Raw genomic sequence first — 20,703 nt, forward strand, 5'->3', positions numbered from 1 at the left:
TTCAGATGTAAAATTCTGGCCTGGACAATCATGGGAAAGAGGATGGATCTGCCTCTTTACTATTGTTCTTATAACTGAGGGGGGAGAAAAATCAGAGTTGTATTTTCCCATGAATAATTCTTCTGCATTTCTCCTTCGTTAGAGCTTTCTCCAGAATTTCCTTCATTTTGTAGCCTCACTGGTGTCTGTCCTGTCCTGCTGTGACACCCCCCTTATCTGCCAAGTGTGGGATGGCATCCATGGCTGGGTCTGAGCACAGTTCTTGACTCCAGAAGATGCTCTTCTGCCCTCATCTTGAGGGCCCAGACTTCCCAGAACTTGTGTTAGCCGGGGACGTGGCAAAACTTCCATTTTAGTTATCTACAAAATGGGCTGAGTAGTCACCTGTCTGGTGGGACCCTTCAGGACAGGTTAACTTGTGATACCTTCTGGTGGGAAGTGATAAAAGTGTCTTGGGGGGGGGGGAAGCAACACTTTTTTTTTCCTGTGTGACATTTTGGGAAAGAATGCTGGAGAGTTCATGTCCCACGGCAGCGTTGTGCCTCGGTATCCGGAGATAACTAAAAAGCAAACTGTGATTTAGAAACGCTGCCTTTTAGTTTGAGTCTAAAAGCCTTGGGTTCGGTGTTCTCTCCTGGTGGTGCCGGTTTGTTCTCACTGATGGCAGCGTGTTAAAAGGCAATTTAGCAGCAGCACGTTGGCTTTTCCCTTTGAGCTGTGGTGGTTCCTTCGGGAGGTGATGGGGCTGGATGGGTGTGGAGTATTTGCTGCCCGGAGAAGCCGTTGTCCGGCAGCGAGGCCGAGCACAGCTCCATAAGCCACTAAGATCTTACTTTCCTTTTTTAACTCTTAATCTGATCCTCTGCCACTTAAGTGACCTGGCTGATGCTGGCGTGTGGTGGTTCCTTCAGGAGGTGATGGGGCTGGATGGGTGCTCGGGTGTGGAATATTTTGCTGCCTGGAGAAGCCGTTGTCCGGCAGCGAGGCCGAGCACAGCTCCATAAGCCACTAAGATCTTACTTTCCTTTTTTAACTCTTAATCTGATCCTCTGCCACTTAAGTGACCTGGCTGATGCTGGCTTTATTTCCTTTGCATACACACAACTCAATTGATTCAGCCCACTTAATCGACCCGTTATCGAATCAGCTTTTTCAGCCTGTAATTTCGGCAGCAGTTTTTTACCAGGTGCGTGGCTCAGGAGGATTGGCTCTTGGTTGGTCTGAAGGTTGAAGAGAAACTTTATTAATGAAATTAAAGCTCATTCCAGGCTTTGCTTTTGGAAATGTTGAAATCATGCTTCTGAGTGGAATGAGGCATCGCTGCTCAGCAGAGCCTGAGCTCACAGATCGCTCTAATCATCCCTCCCACAGGCCTAAGTGTGTGGAGGTTTGTTGTTTGTTTGGTTTTTCACCATGGCAAGACAATACCAAGGCTTTAGAATCTGTGTAGATATTCCTCAAGAAGCACGTGAGGCTTTGCTGTCTTGTTTTTCTTAGCACTCCATAGGAAAGAGGAGCTCCTCTCTCTCTTGCAGGCAGTGGGGGTGGTTTTTGCTGGTCCAAAAGTCCATGTCAGGTTTGGAAATGGTTGGCCCCTGTGCTAATGCTCTGCGTGGGATCCAACCAGCAGCTCTGGCTTCACTGCCCTGGAAAAACATGGTATGACCATGAGCCAGTTCTGGGCTCCCCAGTTCAAGGACAGGGAACTGCTGGAGAGGGGCAGAGGCTACAAAGATGCTGAGGGGCCTGGAGCATCTCTCTTACGAGGAGAGGCTGAGGGACTTGGGGCTTTTTAGTCTGGAGAAGAGAAGGCTGAGGGGGGATCTGATCAACACCTATAAATACTTCAAGGGTGGGTGTCAGGAGGATGGGGCCAGGCTTTTTTCAGTGGTGCCCAGGGACAGGACAAGAGGTAACAGGCACAAACTTGAACATGAGAAGTTCCACCTAAACATGAGGAGGAACTTCTTCACTTTGAGGGTGGCAGAGCCCTGGCAGAGGCTGCCCAGGGAGGTGGTGGAGTCTCCTTCTCTGGAGACATTCAAACCCACCCGGACGCGTTCCTGTGGGACCTGCTCTGGGTGGACTTCCTTTGGCAGGGGGTTGGACGAGATGATCTCCAGAGGTCCCTTCCAACCCCATAGCATTCTGTGGTTTTCCCAGAATCATCCCTCCTGACACAGCACCAGTGATCACGTCTCCTTTTAAAACATTCTTCGTTATTTTAAAAGAAATACTGTTTGCCCCTTTCCCCAAAGCCCCTCAGGCTGCTTTTGGAGAGGCTGCAAGGACCTCTGTAAGACTGTGTCCTGTTATGGAAACGGGTCCTGCTGTGCTGGCATCTTCAGCCTCCAGTTGTTGGAAGGGCTGTTTCATCACTCTTATCATGGCCCTTCCCTCCAACCCATTTGCTGTGTGTTTGTTTAATGTGTAGTTACACTTTATGGTTTTAAAGTGCCTGTTCTTTGCTGTACCTGCACAGAAGGGTGACACAGATGGAGCCCCATGGTCACGCTGCGATTGGTACCTTCCTACAGGCAGTGCCAGCCCACGAGTACCCCCTAATTATCACTTACTTTAATAAAGATATTAAAATTCTCCATTTATATTTAATCTATCAATCCACAGAGCACTCTTGAGCCACTTCTTGAACCGTATTTGTTGTAATATCCTGTTCAACTATGGTCCCATCCAGGAGTTTGAAAGCTTGAGCACAAAGTTTATCTTTTGAGACTTTATGGGACCAGGTGTCTCTCTTGAAATGCCCTTGTTACCCAGCAGCTTCTTCCCTGGAGTGAAGGAGGTTTTGTTTACTTCATGAAAATATATATATGGCTAAAATGTTTAAATTTGGTTTTGTTTACAGATGTTCTCAAACAACGATGAAGCTGTGATCAACAAAAAACTTCCAAAAGAGCTGCTACTTCGGTAAGTTTTGTTTCAGTTGGGGAGACTGGTGTGTGTTGTTATTTGCAGTCGGTGGCTGGTTTTATTGGTACACTCATAAATCAGGAGCTGGGATGGGGTCACTTCTAAAGCCACAGACAAACAGAAGCGGATCAAAGGTCTGCATCAGCGGCAGTTTATGCGAAATATTATTAGGTTTTGTTTCTTAAAATGTTAAATTAATTTCCTGGTTGCCTGCTTTGTCGATGGAAGAACTAAGGACTAAGTCAGTCCTTAATGAAAATAAATGGTAAGTGTGGGCTAATGAGTAGAATAGGATTCTGCCTCTCTTAAAAGTGTTCCATTTAATAATAAAAAAAAAAAAGTTAGTTCCTCTGCTCCAGCACCAGGTAGGATGGTCCTGGGGGCAGAGATCAAGCAGATCAGAGTTTGTTGATCTCGGTGCTGTCCTCCCACGTGCACACACACACACACACAGGTACCATTTGAAGTTTGCCTTCCCCAGGTACCATTTGAAGTTTGCCTTCCCCAGCACAGGAGTGTGATGTGTGTGTGTGTAATTGTATGTCTTGAAGTCAAGTCGTGTTCATGGAGATGCCAGACTGTTAAACGGCGAAGGCACTTGCAGGTGGCAGCTTGAATTATTAACGTGAACAAAATTCCTACATTTCAAGGATCTGTGTGGTACTGTCAGCGTTTAATGGCAAGGAAAAGTCTGGGGAGAAGAGCTCTGACACAGGAAATTGCTTCAAACTCACTCGTGAAATAAAATGAATAAAAAGAAGTCTTGACTCTTTTTTTCTTTTGACTGCGCTGCCTCTGTTCTCTGTAATGGTATCTCTGATCTGATTAGGTCTCTCTTATTCCAGTCTTATTCATCCAAAAGTAAGATGTGTGGCTTCTAAAGCTCTCTTTGCTGCTAATGGTGGGTGTTTGGGAAGTGATTGTCCAGGCTGGAGAGGGATTGCTGTAAAAATCAACACTGGGGAGCGGGGGGAGATGAGCGTCCTGTGGGAGGAGCGGGATGAAGTAATGAACACAACAGGATGCCCTTGCCCAGATAAACTGACACAGTTTTTCACAGGTGACAGTGGTTTTTATCCCCCAGCGCTTGCCCTGAACCATCAGTACAGAGGTGTCGCAGCAAAAGGGGAGTTTGGAGAGTGAGAAAAGCATCTTTCTGGATTTTCTGGGAGGGGATTGTTTGACTGATGGGAGCAAGTACGTACTGATGGTTCAGATGCAGCAGAAGCAGGATTTGTCCTTGTGGTGAGGTGACAAGACACAGGTAGGCTGGGGACAGGCAAGGGGTGTGTGTGGCACAGGGAAAGTGGGGAATCTCCTCGGGAGGAAGATGGGAATCTCCTTGGGAGAGGAAGAGATCGAGGGGTGGAATTTAATTGCGATTTTTGCGTGGAATTCAGGGGAAGAGGCGTGTGGTCACTTGGCTGCCAAGGAGCAGGACCTCCCTTAGAGCACGGGTGAGTTTTCAGGCAGATTGGTCAAGATGGAAGGATCCTGAGTGGGACCAGTAAGCCCACCTTGGGCTGTAGGAGGTCACTGGTGCGGAGGAACATTACTAGATGTTTGGAGAAGGATTTGTGGTAAGCGGGAGGGAAGGTCCCTGCACCAGGCAGGGAGTTTCATCGGCACAAACCACAGAGTGGCTGAGTTCTTAGGAGTGCACACACTTCTGCCCTGCAGAAATGCCTTTGTCTCATGTCCCCTGCTATCTCCAGTTGCTGTGGAGCAGAGGAGGCATTCAGGATTGCCTGGAACCTGGGCACAATCAGGAGACGGAGTTTATAAACGTTAAAAGTTCATAAGTAATGATTTTGAGAGCTGGAATTCACTGTTAGCATACTGTGAAGATTAATTAGCGGGGATTGACAGTGCAGCCTTTGAAAGAGAAACTTGGATGCGTTGATCTGCAGGAATCTCCTGTAAATGAGTGTCACTGTCTCCGGGACAAAGCCTTGTGTGTTGAAGCGGTGCCGCTGTGTAAGGTCCTGTTCTCTGGTTTGTTCATTCTGCAGATGGCATTGGTGTCTCATGGATGTGGTCGCGGAGTGGAAAGCTGGACTTGGGCAAAATAAAGAGTGGGAGGGTATGAAAGGGGTGAAGAGTGGCCTTTGTCACACCCTGAGACACAGAAATGTGCAGCTCCAGTCACACCTTTAATCTGGGGGGAATGGGGTAGGGGTGTAAAGTGCTCCTGGGGGGCTGTCCTCAGAGATCCTTCCTTCAGAGGTGTCCATGCTTCAGCTTTTGTGTCCTCTCCTGTCCTACCATGTCGCTGGTGGCCATGGTGTTCATCCTGCATTTCCCCTGGAGCAGAACTCTAAAAGATGTCCTGCAGCTCGTGGGGAGAGAGATCAGCTGGTGGGTCACAACCCCTTGTCTTGAAACTGCTGTTCCTGCTTCGGGTCTCCTGCCAGAAGAGTTTTTGGGAGGTTACACCTTTATATGTGAATATTCCTTTGGACAGTCAAAAAGGAGCCAAACCAGCTGTTTGGCTGTTTCAAGTGACCACAGGTTACCTTTGCTTTATTTTACACTGGAAAAAGGCCCAGCATTTCTGCCCCGTCCCATTTTCCTGGACAGGGTGTCTGCTCAGTCATTGCTGAGCCACAGGGGCAGCCGCTTTGGGGGTTTTGGGGTGGTTTTAAACATTCCCCAACAGCTCCTTGGAGAAGAAGAAGCCAGTCCTCGGGGCAACGTTGGAAGACTTAGCTTGGGCTGCTGCTGTGTCTGTGAGATTTCAGCTGGGCTCCTGCTGTTCTCTCCGGTTAGGCAAGGGTTGGAGCTGGAGCCAATTCTGAATCGACCAAAACGCGGTTGAAAGAGTGATTTTTATTTTTATTTTTTTTTCCCCCGTCTGATTCTGCTGAGTCACTGCCTGATATTCTTGAAAACAAATGCAAGTGCGGTTCAGAAAACACTGGAAAAGGCTCTTGAGCTTTTCAGAGCCAAAATCTCGGGGTCGGACGACGAGGGAGCTCCTGGCGGAGCTCAACAAGCATTTTGCTGGGTCGACGTTTTCTGTGTGGGTAAACTGGGAAGGGAGGAGCAGGAAGCGGAAAATAATTTGGCCAAGACCTAATAGCCCTGATAGAGGGATGAGACGGTTATTAATAGCCTGGGATTTCCATGGAGAAAGCAGTTTTAATGAAAATACAGAAAGCTTGTGTAGTTACAGCCCCCGTTCCCATGGAGTTGGGTGGTTTTTTGCTCCGCTGATGGGAATCTAGGGTGAAAGTTAGAATTTTCCCTACCTCCTCTCATTTCCCCAGGCTTTCCTTGTATTGTTGCACATTGACATTGTGCTAAATAAATCCCCAGCGCTCACATACGTGTCTGAATAAATGACATTTAAGCCCAGGGGAAGGCTGGTCTGTAAGGAGTTGAGAGCGAGTCTGGGGCCGCTGCTGAAATCCAGGAGGGGGTTCCCAAAACAGTGTTATGGTAAAGCACATACAGCTCTGTCCCACACCCCTTAACTACCTGTATCTCAGCATCTCACTGTACATTTTGTCTCAGGAGATGTGTAAGGAACAGATGGGAATATCTTGAACCAAATTCCTTAAATCTGAGTGGTTTTGGGCAGAGAGGAAACACCGGAGAGCACGTGGCTGTTTATTCTGCTGTGTCCTGACTCAACTGGGTGTTTGAGGGCTGAGCTACGTGGTACCTGTCAGCGTTTTGGGTTTTGAGGAATAATCTGCATTCATCCTCTATGGATAGCATCCTTTTCTCTTCTTACATCAATGTTGGCAGATGGAAAATGTTTTTTATATGCCTGCTAGTGAAGAAAGCTGGGTTATCTGATGGTGTGTCATATCTCAGCCGTGTGTCTATCCTCTCCTAAACTTTGAAAATCCGTGATTTATTGCTTGTATATGACAATATACAGATACATGGGTGTGTGAGGGTGTGTGGCACATACTAAAACGTGATGTCAATAACCAGAGCCTGGATTTAACCCCTCGTTTATCTCTAGGACAAGGTGCCTTTCACCCAGGATGTGGCTCATTGGCGGCACCTCTTCCCCCAGCCCTGTCCCTGCCTGTGCTCTCTGTTCATGTGGATTCTTGGTACTTACCTGGGGAGATGAATTCATCATACAGCGCTCTCGATTTTTGGAGTAGTGCAGTCTTGTTTGTTCTCTGATTTTCTCCTGGACAACCCTATTTTATCTGACAAGAGTATTTTATAAAATAGCATAAGTCTTTGGAACAAGGTTGCTTGCCCCAAACCTTCAGTGCTTGCGTCTGATAACACTTCCCTTCTCTTTCTGGTGGTCTTCAAGGTTAAAGCGTATGGGCGAGTGTTTTCTTGTTGTCAAACATTCGTATTGTCTTTGAAAAGACATTTTATCCTCTGGTTTTATATTTGCCAGCAAAGAGAATGAGACCTTACTGTCTCTCTGCTGTTCACTTGGCCTGCTCTGTTTTCTGGAGTATGATGGAATAACTATAACCCATGAAATAACCCTATTGATAAATTGGTAGGGATTTGGGAGCTTTAAATGGGCTCGGTACTTCCTGGACTCACAGAGGGGGGTGTCCCATCTAATTCCTTTATCCCAGTAAATAGGGCAGCAACACCGGGGTGTCCGCCTGAGCCCTGGGGTGTCCCCTGGCAGAGGAGTGATGTCCCAGAGGGGTGTCTCTCTGGGGCACTGTGCCCCCCACCCACCAGATCGCCCAGCTGTGCCCCACAGCTGAGCAAAACGATGCTCAGACAGGAGCCAGGACAGCCCCACGCCGGTTGTTCTGCCCTGTCTCAATGGAGGGTTTGACTCCTGAGCTGCACGATACTTATAAGTGACTGTTTTGATAAGTAATTGTTTTGTTTGCTGTCAGTGAACACTACAAGGTGTGAGATTAACGTTTCACAGTGGCTCAGGATCTGGTTTGCTGTCGTTAGTTTAACTGCTGGGTCTGCGCTTCTTTTCACAGTTCAGCTTTTCAACTGAATTACAAAGAAGTTTTGCTGTCTCCAGTCCTTTTTTTTTTACACACACACACACACCCACACCCCTTTGTTTTCCATGTTCTCTTTGTTTTAAGTGTAGATAACCGATAAAGTATCTTTTCTTTCTGTTACAGAATTTTCTCTTTCCTGGATGTGGTCACTCTGTGTCGATGTGCTCAAGTTTCCAGGGTAAGAACCTTCCTCCTCCTGGGTGGATTTTCACAGTCACTGGGTCTGGGTGACAATCCTCTCACCCCATCCTTCCCAAGCACGTCCACCTGGGAGGATCTGTACCAGGGAGCTTCATGCAACTCAGCTATTGTTAATTAGTTTCCCCAATTAACACCACAGTACCAGAAACTACCCGTGGCACCAGTGAAGGGGGACTCAAAGCTTGAATACCGTTTTCCTGGTGTCCCAGACCCCAGTGGGTTACGAGGGGGAGGTGGCCAAGGCTTTGCCCCAGAACTCTCCACTCAGCCTGGGTTTGTACCAGAGCCTGCGCTGGTGAAAACACCAAATTTGGATGGGTCTGGAATGGCATCTTGTGGGTACTGGTGGTGATACAGAAATTTTAATTCACAAAGATGCTGCCCAGTCAGTGAGCATTTACTTCCCTACTTGGATGCAGCTGATGTAAGTGGCGGAAAGAGCATCTGTTTTGTTCAAGGATGCTTTTGTTTTTTTCCTGAAGTAACTCATAGACTGAAATCCGGCTTGGATTATTCACTTGGGAAGATGCCTTCACCTGCAGGTCTGGTTATCTAGAGCCACCAGACTCGTTCAGATACTTTATCCTGCCAGGATCTGATCAGAGCAGCGTTACTGCAGGAGCGGGAAGTGGGTTACGCAGGAAGGGGTTTTGTTCTTGACACCTCTACAAACCTGATCAGTCCTGGGCTCAGAATTGAAACCATAAACTTGTTGCATTATTCAGAGTACATAAGAATAATAATAATAAAAAAAAAAGACTATGCTGAAACATTTTGAATTGCATTTAAAAATATCCTGTGTTGCATTTAAATATCCTGTTGCATTTAAAAATATCCATGGGTTATCATCCCATGGTAACACAGGTCTTCTCCTGAAAGATCTTCCAGCCAAAAGTCACTGCTCCAGCAGAACAATATTGACCAAAACGGGCTGTCAGAGATCCTTGCAATGTCGAGGTGTTCTCCCGTGTTTGTCACTGCTCCTCTTTACACACTGTTTACACTCTGTTTACACAGTCCATGGGGCATCAGAGAACACATTAGGTGTGACTTGTAAAGGACTGACACATCCACACAGAGCTACGGAAGGGCTGGATGTAACATCCCCTTATGTTACACCTTAAAACATGCTGTGTTATAATTTGCATCCACTGATGCACTTCTCTTCCACAGGAGCTATTACTTTTCTCATGGCCATAACTAGACCTTAAAACAAATATCGGCGATGGGATGTGAAATGTGGAAAATTAATGCTTCCAGTTCTGTTGTAAATCTGTGTGTGGCTTGTGCAAGACCCAGTAGATATTGGGATGGAGATGCAGCTTAGTGCCTGTAATAGATGTAGTATAAAAATTTGCCTACACACACGGGCTCTTTCATAACGATGGACTCATGGTTAATTATGAGATCTAGTTGTTTACTTTGATTGTGTAATTAAAACTTGAAGTGTAGCACTGTGTTGACAACCCTTCTGATTCACTGCGGGCAGAATTACTAATTCCTGGTTCTCATAGCGTGAGCTGTATGAGACATTCTGTTTGTTTGTTAAAAAAAAAAAAGCCAAAACAAAGCAAACACTGAATTCAGAGGTGGCAAACGGGGCAGCAGTGGTGGGTCCAGGTGAGAGCAGGCTGCTTTATCCGGATGCTTCCAAAGCTCTGACAGTCTCCATCCCTGGGATGCAGCCCCCCATGCACCAAGGTGTGGAACTGCCTCCAGCCCCTCTTTCTGCTGGGACGTTCAGTTCCTGGTTCGCATAGCGTGAGCCGTATGAGATATTTTGTTTATTTGTTAAAAATAAAAAGCCAAAACAAAACAAACACTGAATTCAGAGGCGGCAAACGGGGCAGCGGTGGTGGGTCCAGGTGAGAGCTGGCTGCTTTATCCAGATGCTTCCAAAGCTCTGACAGTCTCCATCCCTGGGATGCAGCCCCCCATGCACCAAGGTGTGGAACTGCCTCCAGCCCCTCTTTCTGCTGGGAGGTGTGTGAGATGAGACCCTCACCCACCACTGATGGGATGTCACCACAGAGTCCTCCGTCCCACCGAGCCCTCCAAGTAGTGTCACTTCTCTTGGAGGTGTAGGGTCTCCTCTGGGACTCACCCATGTCCTGGCATCCTCCATCTCCATGCTGGTCCCTCCAGTGTCCTTTAGAGGTGTTGGTTTCACCACAGAGGGGCTTAGATTCCAGCCAGGACCCTGAAGAAGCCCATGCTCCAGCTCTGTGTCCCATCCTGGGGGGGACAGAAGTGGCCAGGGTGGCACGGGCGGGCGAGGGGACACTGTCCAAGCTGGCAATTCCAGTAACTGCTCTGTTTTCCTTGTTGGCTGTAATTACTTGTTGCTTTAACATCTGAGACCGAATGTTGTTTCTAAAAGGAACAAACTGTAACTAGGTCCCCACTGGCGGGGTGGTGTTTTCTTTTTTTTTTTTTCGTATTAACAACACATTTACATTTTTTCCCCCGATAAAGGCATGGAATGTTCTGGCCCTGGATGGCAGTAACTGGCAGCGAATTGACCTGTTTGATTTCCAGAGGGATATTGAGGTATAATTAAGTGACATACAAACCCATTTTTCTTGTTAAAATGTAATTACAGCCTAGAATGGATTAATACTCCCAGTGTAACCCTTTTCGCTTTCCCTGGAGATAGAAATCATTAATTTCAGTTCTTCTGTGCTTCAGGGAATCTTGGAAATCCATTCAGCTTTTGAAAATGGAGAGAATTATATATCTGTATCAGGACTTCAGGGTAGTAATAGAAGGAAAGTATTTGTGTGTGTGTGTGTTCTGAACACAGAAATAAGTGGAATTAGGTGTGTGCTTGTGGCAAACGACTGCTGCTGTACAGCAGAATTTAGGCTGCTTTTCCTTTCACTCAAAGAAATGTTACCACAGCCCTGGCTTAGACCATTAAGACCAAACATCTTCTGCAGCACGGCCTGCGATATGTCTGTCCTCTCCCGTCTGTCTTTCATGTCAACAATCAAACATAAATTAAGGTGATCCCAGGGGATGAGGTCAGAATTGTTCCTGGAAGATGCAGCTGTGGAAAAAGCCTTGTTGCAGCTGTTCTAGATCTGTTAGATGTGAACTACTCGGGGCTGACAGGGATGGACCCTGTTGTCACGCTGTTCTGAAAATCCAAATTGCATTAATCAAGATAAGAGACCCAAAAAAAAACAAACGTAAGTTTCTTATCAGAAGGTTTTATCCTCTTAAAAACATGTTGGAGGAGGGAGATAGGGAGAGTATCGCTTTAACTCATTATAGACAGAGGCATGAACCAGCTGATAACTGAAGATTCACACCTTGTGGGAAATACACACATTATTTGTGGAGGAAAGAGTTAAAATAATCTCTTTCTGCCAGGCTGAGACGCAGGGACAAAGGACAGGGCTGTGAGACTCTGACTTGTGCTGTTTACGGGGGTATGGCTGGCCTGAGACTTCTCAAAGGAAGTAAATGGCATGATTTTTGTTCTAGATAATAAATACTTTATCTCTTTACATGCCTTGGAAGCTCCAGACCCATGGAATGATGGACTTCCCTGGAGGTAGAGCAAAGTCTTTGGAGGCTTCCATCGATTTTTCCAGATCTCTTGAACACAAATTTTTAAAATCCCTTTTTCTGAGAGAATTAAACTCCTGGGCTGGTTCTGCCTCATCTCTATTTCAAATAGAAATCTAAATATATCCACTTACAGCATATTGACTGTACTGATTTATATAAACCTCACTGCCCGTGTTGTGGCAGCTCTGGCGTTGGGTGATTGCCTCGTGTCTCTCCATCTTCAGAAGCTGAATAATTCTCCCTCTCCCTGCCTTAGGTTATTGTCATGGCATATTTTTATTTTCTGAGCAGTGTTTTACCTAGAATAACGAACTGTTGTTAATCCGCGAAATATCAAATTCGATTTCTTGAGTGCTGCTGTCACTTTGGGATCTTAATGTCTTTCTTTTTGTCTCCAACAGGGCCGGGTAGTTGAGAATATTTCTAAAAGATGTGGGGGTTTCCTGCGGAAATTGAGCCTGCGAGGCTGCCTGGGGGTCGGAGACAATGCATTAAGGTAGCAGTATGGCTTCTTTCTGCTCTTAAATACGATGTAAAGAATGATTCCTTTCCTACAACCACGGAGGATTGGGGTGATTTATGAACACTTTGGAACTGGGATCTTTGGCCTCTGTGTCTAACTTAAAACATCAAGAGAGATAACATAAATGCCTTTTTAATTTATCATTTTTTAGCTTCACGCAGTAGCCATTTTTCTCAGTTCTCATTAAAATATTGCCAGCTGCCACTGCAGGCTCTGTAGGAATTGGTGCTGAATCACAAACTGGTGCCTTTAGGCTGAGAAATCCCAAGGCAAGACACGGGGCAACAGAAATGATTTTATTTACTTACTAATTTTGCTTGAGACAATTTTTTAAAATTGTGTCTGATGATACAGATAAAACAAATGCAGGAAAACATCTGGGAATCTATTGCCTGAAAAAAAATACTGTGTTTTCCCTTTTCTTTCAAGGACGTTTGCACAGAACTGCAGAAATATTGAAGTATTGAACCTAAATGGCTGCACCAAGATCACAGACGCGTGAGTAACGTTCTCACCTGCCCCGTCACCCCCTTGTCTGTGTGCACCATATTATATTCTCCATCTCCTTTTTAAGGAGATCTACCACAGGTTTGTGCATCTGGTAGATGGTAGAATGTGTGTTTTATGAAAGATAGATGAGTTTGGATAAATTTCTGGCATGAATATCTTGTGTGCTCTCTTTCAGCACATGCACCAGCCTCAGTAAGTTCTGCTCGAAACTCAGGCACCTCGACCTGGCTTCCTGCACGTCCATAACCAACCTCTCTCTGAAAGCCCTCAGGTAGGAGCCCAGAACATTGATTTTGCCAGTTGATTCCAGGCGGTGAGACCCGCCGTTGCCCCGTGTCTGGTGTTGCAGAGGAGGCTGGCACGGTCTGAGGTGTGACTGTGACCAGAATTTGGGCATTCCCCGGCAGAGCTGGGGGCTGAACTGCTGGAGAGCAGCTCTGAGGAAAAAGACCTGGGAGTCCTGGTGGACAACAGGATGGCCATGAGCTGGCAATGGGCCCTTGTGGCCAAGAAGGCCAATGGCATCCTGGGGAACATTAAGAAGATGGTGGCCAGCAGGTGGAGGGAGGTCATCCTGCCCCTCTGCTCTGCCCTGGGGAGGCCCCATCTGGAGCACTGGGACCAGTTCTGGGCTCCCCAGTTCCAGAAGGACAGGGAACTGCTGGAGAGGGGACAGCAGAGGGGTACAAAGATGCTGAGGGGCCTGGAGCATCTCTCTTACAAGGAGAGGCTGAGGAACTTCTGTCTTTTTAGTCTGGAGAAGAGAAGACTGAGGGGGGATCTGATCAATGCCTGTAAATACTTTCTTTTTAAACTGCTTAGGAGAGAGTTAAAAAACTTTATAACTGCTTAAATCTACCAGGGGGAAATACACTGGAATGTAGACACCAGAAGAAAACACAGATTTGAAAGAACAAAAGAATAATTAAATTATTTTTGTAGCTACATTAAAATACTTCAACCCTGATTTTTCCTTCCCTTGAGGGTCTTTCATCCTTCTCTCCAGTTTCACATGGTCAGGTCTGTGCTGCAGCTGCCTTAAATACATGATTGCATGTGTATCTCTTCCTCATAACAAATTACACTGGAGTGTTTCTCCTCCTGGCAGCTCTTTGCAAATGCAAAATCACACCTGGAGAGTGTCCTCTGTGCTCAGGTGGGGGCCAGAAATGGGAATTTTCCCAGATTCTGCCTCGAAGCGGGATTTCTTTCCCAAACAAACCCAAGTTTCCCTGTGTTTTCCCCCCATCCAGCGAGGGATGCCCGCTGCTGGAACAGCTGAATATCTCCTGGTGTGACCAAGTGACCAAGGATGGGATCCAGGCGCTGGTGAGGGGCTGCGGGGGACTCAAAGCCCTGTTTCTGAAGGGCTGCACGCAGGTACGGCTCCGCGCAGAGGGCTCACTCAATCAGGTGTTACTGAACAAGAACAGCTGGATTTTGCTATTTCCAGAAATGTTACGTTCCTGTAGTTACTCCCAATCTGTCTCTTGGAGATTAACTGCGTTTATTGACATTCTTTAATAGCCTTGAGCTCAGCACGGGTGGTGGGACGGTGAACAAATTGCGTGTCTGGCTGTAGAATCATTTTTCCTTTTTTTTTTCCCCATTGGGGAACACATTGAGCAAGCTTTTATTAAAGGGGAGATAACTCTGTTATTCGTGGCTGGACCCGTCCGTTCCTGAAGGCTCAGAAAATGCCAGAGAGTGTGACCATACTTCCATCTGTGCTGGGGGGTGGAATTTCTTCTACGGGTGGGTTGGATCTTCCACTTCATCCAAGGGAATCGCCGTGTGTTTGACTCCTTGGGAAGTCATCTCTGCAGCCTCTCAGGAGCATAGGACTGTTCCCCCGAGGATATAGAATAATTCTGGAGCTATAACAGTGTGTTTGGAGCTACAACGGGGTATTTTGAGCTACAGCAGGGTATTTTGAGGAGGCTGCAGAGACTGTGATGCTTAACGGGGTATTTTGAGCTACATTTTGAGGAGGCTGCAGAGACTGTGATGCTCCTGCTTTGAAATACATAAATGATGCCCTAAACGGTACAGCGAAAGGGGTTTTTTTTACCCCTTTTTTGTTATTTAGACTAACTTCCTGTAATCTTTCTCTGCTGTCTTACCTGGTGAATCATTGAAAAGTTTAATAAGTTAAACGCTTCCCTGTATTACAACTTTACTAAGGGTTTATATCCATTATGAACTGGGGCGTGGGGAACATCGACCTTAGTCTTTTAAGGAGAACTGGCTCCTTGCAGAGCTATTTCCCAAAGAATGTGGGGATTAATTCTTATTTTTTTTACTTAAATGGGCTGGGTTTTTTTTCAAGCAGACAGAGAGGTTAGAAAGGAGCAAATGTTTTAACTCAGAATCTTGTCCTTGAAAAAAGGAGAAGTAAAACTGACCCTGTAGCAGGGATGGGCCGGGTTTTTTTCATGCAGACAGAGAGGTTAGAAAGGAGCAAATGTTTTAACTCAGAATCTTGTCCTTGAAAAAAGGAGAAGTAAAACTGACCCTGCAGCAGGTGAAACCTGTCAGCCAGAGACTCCCAAAAGTTTAAGGACCTCAGGTTAGACCTGGGGGAGGATCTCTGGTCTGTGTTAGGTCCTTTTACCCCAACACTGACAGTGCAGATTGTGTTTGGATTTGGGGTTTTCTTGGGGGTAGGGTTTCCTTAAGCGTCTGCTGTGTAGATAAACAGCTGTATATTTCTATTTTGAAAAAAAACACCATATTTCCCCTGTGCATCCTGAAAATCCTGAAAGATGGTTGTGGTGAGCAGAGCACTGATAACCCTGGTTTGTGTGCACAGAGCACTAATACCCCTGTGTGCACAAAAAAAAGCCCAGCTGTAAGGGCTACAGTCAGTAGTTTTTCTAAATTTATGCTCCTGTAGGGTTTTTAATACGTGAGCTGGATATACATGGCTGTAAAAACGACTTGATTAAAGATATAACCATCTCGGTCTATTTTGAGAATTCAGGTCATAGAAACAGCTTGAGTTTCTAGTAATTTATGGAGTCGTGAGTAATATTGATGGCAATACGTCCTTGTTATCAATTACTTGCCATCTGTTCATATAGATTTAAGAATAGCAGACTTTTTTATCCTCAGAGAACAACCTGGATATATTTGTGCTCCTCACATTGGAATAATGCTGGGGTTTTTTTTCAGTTCCAGTATTGCAATATAAAAATAACATTACTTCTAGCCCTCACTAGTGAAGCGTTTCCTTAATTCCTGTAAATAGTTTCTGATTTCAGTACTTGGTTGTTAATTATGTGTGTTTGACCAGATCGGCTTTTCTTTAAATGAGTAACTTTGTGTTGGGCAGTCTTTGAACTCTGTTCCTGAGATGGTAAAAAAACCAACCAAAAATGCATCCACTCGTTGCTTATTTTCATCCTGCAGTGCTTTGCCCTCCTCCCCCACAGGTCCCCAGACCACAGAGGCTTTGTTGTTCTCAGAGCTTGATTTTGAAGATTGCTTCGAGTATTACCAGGTTGCTTCAGTCTCTTTAATTTTTTTCTTTCCAGCTTGAGGATGAAGCTCTGAAGTACATTGGTGCACACTGTCCCGAGCTGGTGACTTTAAACCTCCAAACGTGCTTAGTAAGTAAAGCTTCCTCCCATTTCCCAAACTCGTGTCTTTAGGGGCCAGCTCTGAGCAGAACCACGTCAGGATATTCCCCATCCCAAAAAAAAAAACGTCACCGTCTCTGCCGTCGGGGCAATTGCAAATTTACAAGGCTTTTAAAAATAGTTGATGAAAACCAGCTTCTCGGTAGCGTTCAGTAATGCTGAATAAGCCCCTCCAAACAGTGTCGTGGCATTCCCTTTGTGAGAATTGTTTGTCTCTCTGCCCTGCCCACGGGGCTCCCAAACCCAGTGACTGGGCTGGCTGGAAAAATTCTTTCCGTGGGGCCGCAGTGGTTGGGTGTGATCTGGGCCAGGCAGCTCCTCCGCTCTCTTTATAAAATTGAACCCAAAAAAATGCAGTTTCCATGCACAGAAGGGCTCTAAACCCTTATTTATTATAGAAATATACTCATGTATTTATTACATATTATTATATAAATAACATTACTGTTATTCTGCAGTGCCAAAAATGTATATTTATGCCAAAAAAAGAAATTGGAAGGGGCTCTTTGTACATATTTTGAGGAGGCTGCAGAGACTGTGATGCTCCTGCTTTGAAATACATAAATGATGCCCTAAACGGTACAGCGAAAGGGGTTTTTTTTACCCCTTTTATGTTATTTAGACTAACTTCCTGTAATCTTTCTCTGCTGTCTTACCTGGTGAATCATTGAAAAGTTTAATAAGTTAAACGCTTCCCTGTATTACAACTTTACTAAGGGTTTATATCCATTATGAACTGGGGCGTGGGGAACATCGACCTTAGTCTTTTAAGGAGAACTGGCTCCTTGCAGAGCTATTTCCCAAAGAATGTGGGGATTAATTCTTATTTTTTTTACTTAAATGGGCTGGGTTTTTTTTCAAGCAGACAGAGAGGTTAGAAAGGAGCAAATGTTTTAACTCAGAATCTTGTCCTTGAAAAAAGGAGAAGTAAAACTGACCCTGTAGCAGGTGAAACGTGTCAGCCAGAGACTCCCAAGAGTTTAAGGACCTCAGGTTAGACCTGGAGGGGATCTCTGGTCTGTGTTAGGTCCTTGTACCCCAACACTGACAGTGCAGATTGTGTTTGGATTTGGGGTTTTCTTGGGGGTAGGGTTTCCTTAAGTGTCTGCCGTGTAGATAAACAGCTGTATGTTTTTATTTTGAAAAAAACCACCATATTTCCCCTGTGCATCCTGAAAATCCTGAAAGATGGTTGTGGTGAGCAGAGCACTGATAACCCTGGTTTGTGTGCACAGAGCACTAATACCCCTGTGTGCACAAAAAAAAGCCCAGCTGTAAGGGCTACAGTCAGTAGTTTTTCTAAATTTATGCTCCTGTAGGGTTTTTAATACGTGAGCTGGATATACATGGCTGTAAAAACGACTTGATTAAAGATATAACCATCTCGGTCTATTTTGAGAATTCAGGTCATAGAAACAGCTTGAGTTTCTAGTAATTTATGGAGTCGTGAGTAATATTGATGGCAATACGTCCTTGTTATCAATTACTTGCCATCTGTTCATATAGATTTAAGAATAGCAGACTTTTTTATCCTCAGAGAACAACCTGGATATATTTGTGCTCCTCACATTGGAATAATGCTGGGGTTTTTTTTCAGTTCCAGTATTGCAATATAAAAATAACATTACTTCTAGCCCTCACTAGTGAAGCGTTTCCTTAATTCCTGTAAATAGTTTCTGATTTCAGTACTTGGTTGTTAATTATGTGTGTTTGACCAGATCGGCTTTTCTTTAAATGAGTAACTTTGTGTTGGGCAGTCTTTGAACTCTGTTCCTGAGATGGTAAAAAAACCAACCAAAAATGCATCCACTCGTTGCTTATTTTCATCCTGCAGTGCTTTGCCCTCCTCCCCCACAGGTCCCCAGACCACAGAGGCTTTGTTGTTCTCAGAGCTTGATTTTGAAGATTGCTTTGAGTATTACCAGGTTGCTTCAGTCTCTTTAATTTTTATTTTCCAGCTTGAGGATGAAGCTCTGAAGTACATTGGTGCACACTGTCCCGAGCTGGTGACTTTAAACCTCCAAACGTGCTTAGTAAGTAAAGCTTCCTCCCATTTCCCAAACTCGTGTCTTTAGGGGCCAGCTCTGAGCAGAACCACGTCAGGATATTCCCCATCCAAAAAAAAAAACGTCACCGTCTCTGCCGTCGGGGCAATTGCAAATTTACAAGGCTTTTAAAAATAGTTGATGAAAACCAGCTTCTCGGTAGCGTTCAGAAATGCTGAATAAGCCCCTCCAAACAGTGTTGTGGCATTCCCTTTGTGAGAATTGTTTGTCTCTCTGCCCTGCCCACGGGGCTCCCAAACCCAGTGACTGGGCTGGCTGGAAAAATTCTTTCCGTGGGGCCGCAGTGGTTGGGTGTGATCTGGGCCAGGCAGCTCCTCCGCTCTCTTTATAAAATTGAACCCAAAAAAATGCAGTTTCCGCTGGGCTGCCTGGAAAAATTCTTTCCGTGGCTCCTCCGCTCTCTTTATAAAATTGAACCCAAAAAAATGCAGTTTCCATGCACAGAAGGGCTCTAAACCCTTATTTATTATAGAAATATACTCATGTATTTATTACATATTATTATATAAATAACATTACTGTTATTCTGCAGTGCCAAAAATGTATATTTATGCCAAAAAAAGAAATTGGAAGGGGCTCTTTGTACATCCCATCGTGCAGTTACGTCCCACACAGTGAAACCTGGACAATCTCCTCCTTTTCCACGGGAGAGGGCAAGGCCCCGGGGGCTGCAGGGATGTCCCTTCCCAGACCTGTTTGAGGAGTAGCTTTACTGGTTGCTGGGCTGGCTGGAAACTGGTGGCTGTCCAGTTTGGACTGGGGGCTTGCAGACGAGGAGCAACAGGCAGAAGGGAGGAGAAAACTAATAAGGTTTTTGATCGCTTTAACTGAAAATACCAAGTTTTACTCAGTTTTTATTTCACCTGGCTCCAGCACCAGTACAGCCCACAGACTTACTGGTTGCTGTTTTCAAAGAATCAGTGCCAGTCCCTCAGTTGGTGCTTTTTCCTGTGGGAATGGAGCCTGGCTCCTGCTGAAAATCCAGACCCTGAGAACCACGTGAGGTTTAGTCTGATCCTGGAGCACCCACAGCCCGTGTCACCTACTGTCCCTCTTCCCCTCGTCCCTCTCGGTCCCTTGCAGCTCCTGGGCACCTCCAGGCTGGGTCCCAGCCCCGTCTGCTCTTGCTCCTGTTGGGGAACATCTGGAGCAACTTCGTTTGCTGTTGCCACCCCAGAGCAGAGCATCTGGGGCTGGACCTGCCTGGAGTGGCCAGGGACACGGTGGGACGATGGCTGCGGTGCCATGGGGTCAATTTAACATGGTTTGGGCCGTCAGCCTGTCTCTCCCCATGCAGGTCTTGGTCCCAAACCACCAAAACGTATATTTTTAAAAGGCTGTTTGTGTGAATAACCTCCTGCATATTTTGTGGGTGGCTCTGGCTGTTGGGTGCTCTCTCGTCTTGAGTTTTGGCCAAGAAGGCCTGTACAAGGAAGGGCTGCAGGAGACGGAGCCTGGGCCCAGCGCTCACGTCACCCAAGCTCAGAAACCTTTCCCTGCATGTGGAATCACTTTCCGAATGTTTACAAGTCCCTTCAATGTGGCTTATCCTGTTTTGGCTGCTCCAGTGAAATATTTGAGTGCATTTTTGGGGTTGAAAGGAGCATAACTTGGCCTCAGTTGAATGCCTGGTTGGAAGGCCGAGAAGGGAACTATGCAGCGCCTTGCACCTCCACCTACGTTGTCATGGCTTTGTGATGTTGTTATTGTTTTTCTTGTAGCAAATAACAGATGATGGTCTCATTACAATATGCAGAGGATGCCACAAGTTACAATCCTTGTGTGCTTCAGGCTGCTCTAACATTACAGATGCCATCCTGAACGCCCTGGGCCAGAACTGCCCCCGCCTCAGGTAAGTCCTCTCCGCGGGGTCCCCCCAGCTCTGGGCACCCCCTGCGTGGTGAGCAAAGGATCTTAGTGACACCCTCCTGTCATATTTGGGCTGGTTTAGAACTTTCTCTTCTCACCACCCAGCTTTTTCCAGGCCTTTGCTGTGGGATGATCCTAGTTGTACCCAAATTTCTGGTTTCTGGGAGCGTGGCAGAAGAGCTCCCTGCCGTGGGGGCGGGCGCTGCCGATAGACCCCCGCAGCCACCAGCTCCTCTTCCCCCATTGTCTGGTTGCTTTTGTTCTTTTATGAAAACCAGTCGAGGTTAGGTTACTTCTGAAAACACGTTGAAACAACGCCGTTTCCTCTTGAGGTGTGATACTCACGGGGTTCTCCTGATGATTTTTGTAGCAGATGGAATTTGTGCTCTCTCTCGCTCTGCTTGACAGAGTGGGCTTCCAGC

General features: G+C 46.0%; 1 protein-coding gene across 2 annotated transcripts in view; it reads left to right on the top strand.

Moving 5' to 3' along the window:
• FBXL20 (F-box and leucine-rich repeat protein 20) overlaps positions 1–20,703 on the top strand; it is a 39,120-nt gene that overhangs the window by 12,730 nt on the left and 5,687 nt on the right. For both annotated transcript variants that reach the window (XM_014957935.1, XM_014957936.1), the window contains exons 2-10: positions 2,867–2,928; positions 8,019–8,073; positions 10,572–10,646; positions 12,074–12,168; positions 12,625–12,693; positions 12,881–12,976; positions 13,959–14,085; positions 16,242–16,316; positions 20,134–20,264. In XM_014957935.1, the coding sequence (XP_014813421.1) occupies positions 2,867–2,928; positions 8,019–8,073; positions 10,572–10,646; positions 12,074–12,168; positions 12,625–12,693; positions 12,881–12,976; positions 13,959–14,085; positions 16,242–16,316; positions 20,134–20,264 (785 nt within the window). The remainder of the gene's footprint in view (positions 1–2,866; positions 2,929–8,018; positions 8,074–10,571; positions 10,647–12,073; positions 12,169–12,624; positions 12,694–12,880; positions 12,977–13,958; positions 14,086–16,241; positions 16,317–20,133; positions 20,265–20,703) is intronic.

Source organism: Calidris pugnax, unplaced genomic scaffold, assembly GCF_001431845.1.
Source record: "Calidris pugnax isolate Ruff unplaced genomic scaffold, ASM143184v1 scaffold337, whole genome shotgun sequence".
NCBI classification, from domain to species: domain Eukaryota; kingdom Metazoa; phylum Chordata; class Aves; order Charadriiformes; family Scolopacidae; genus Calidris; species Calidris pugnax.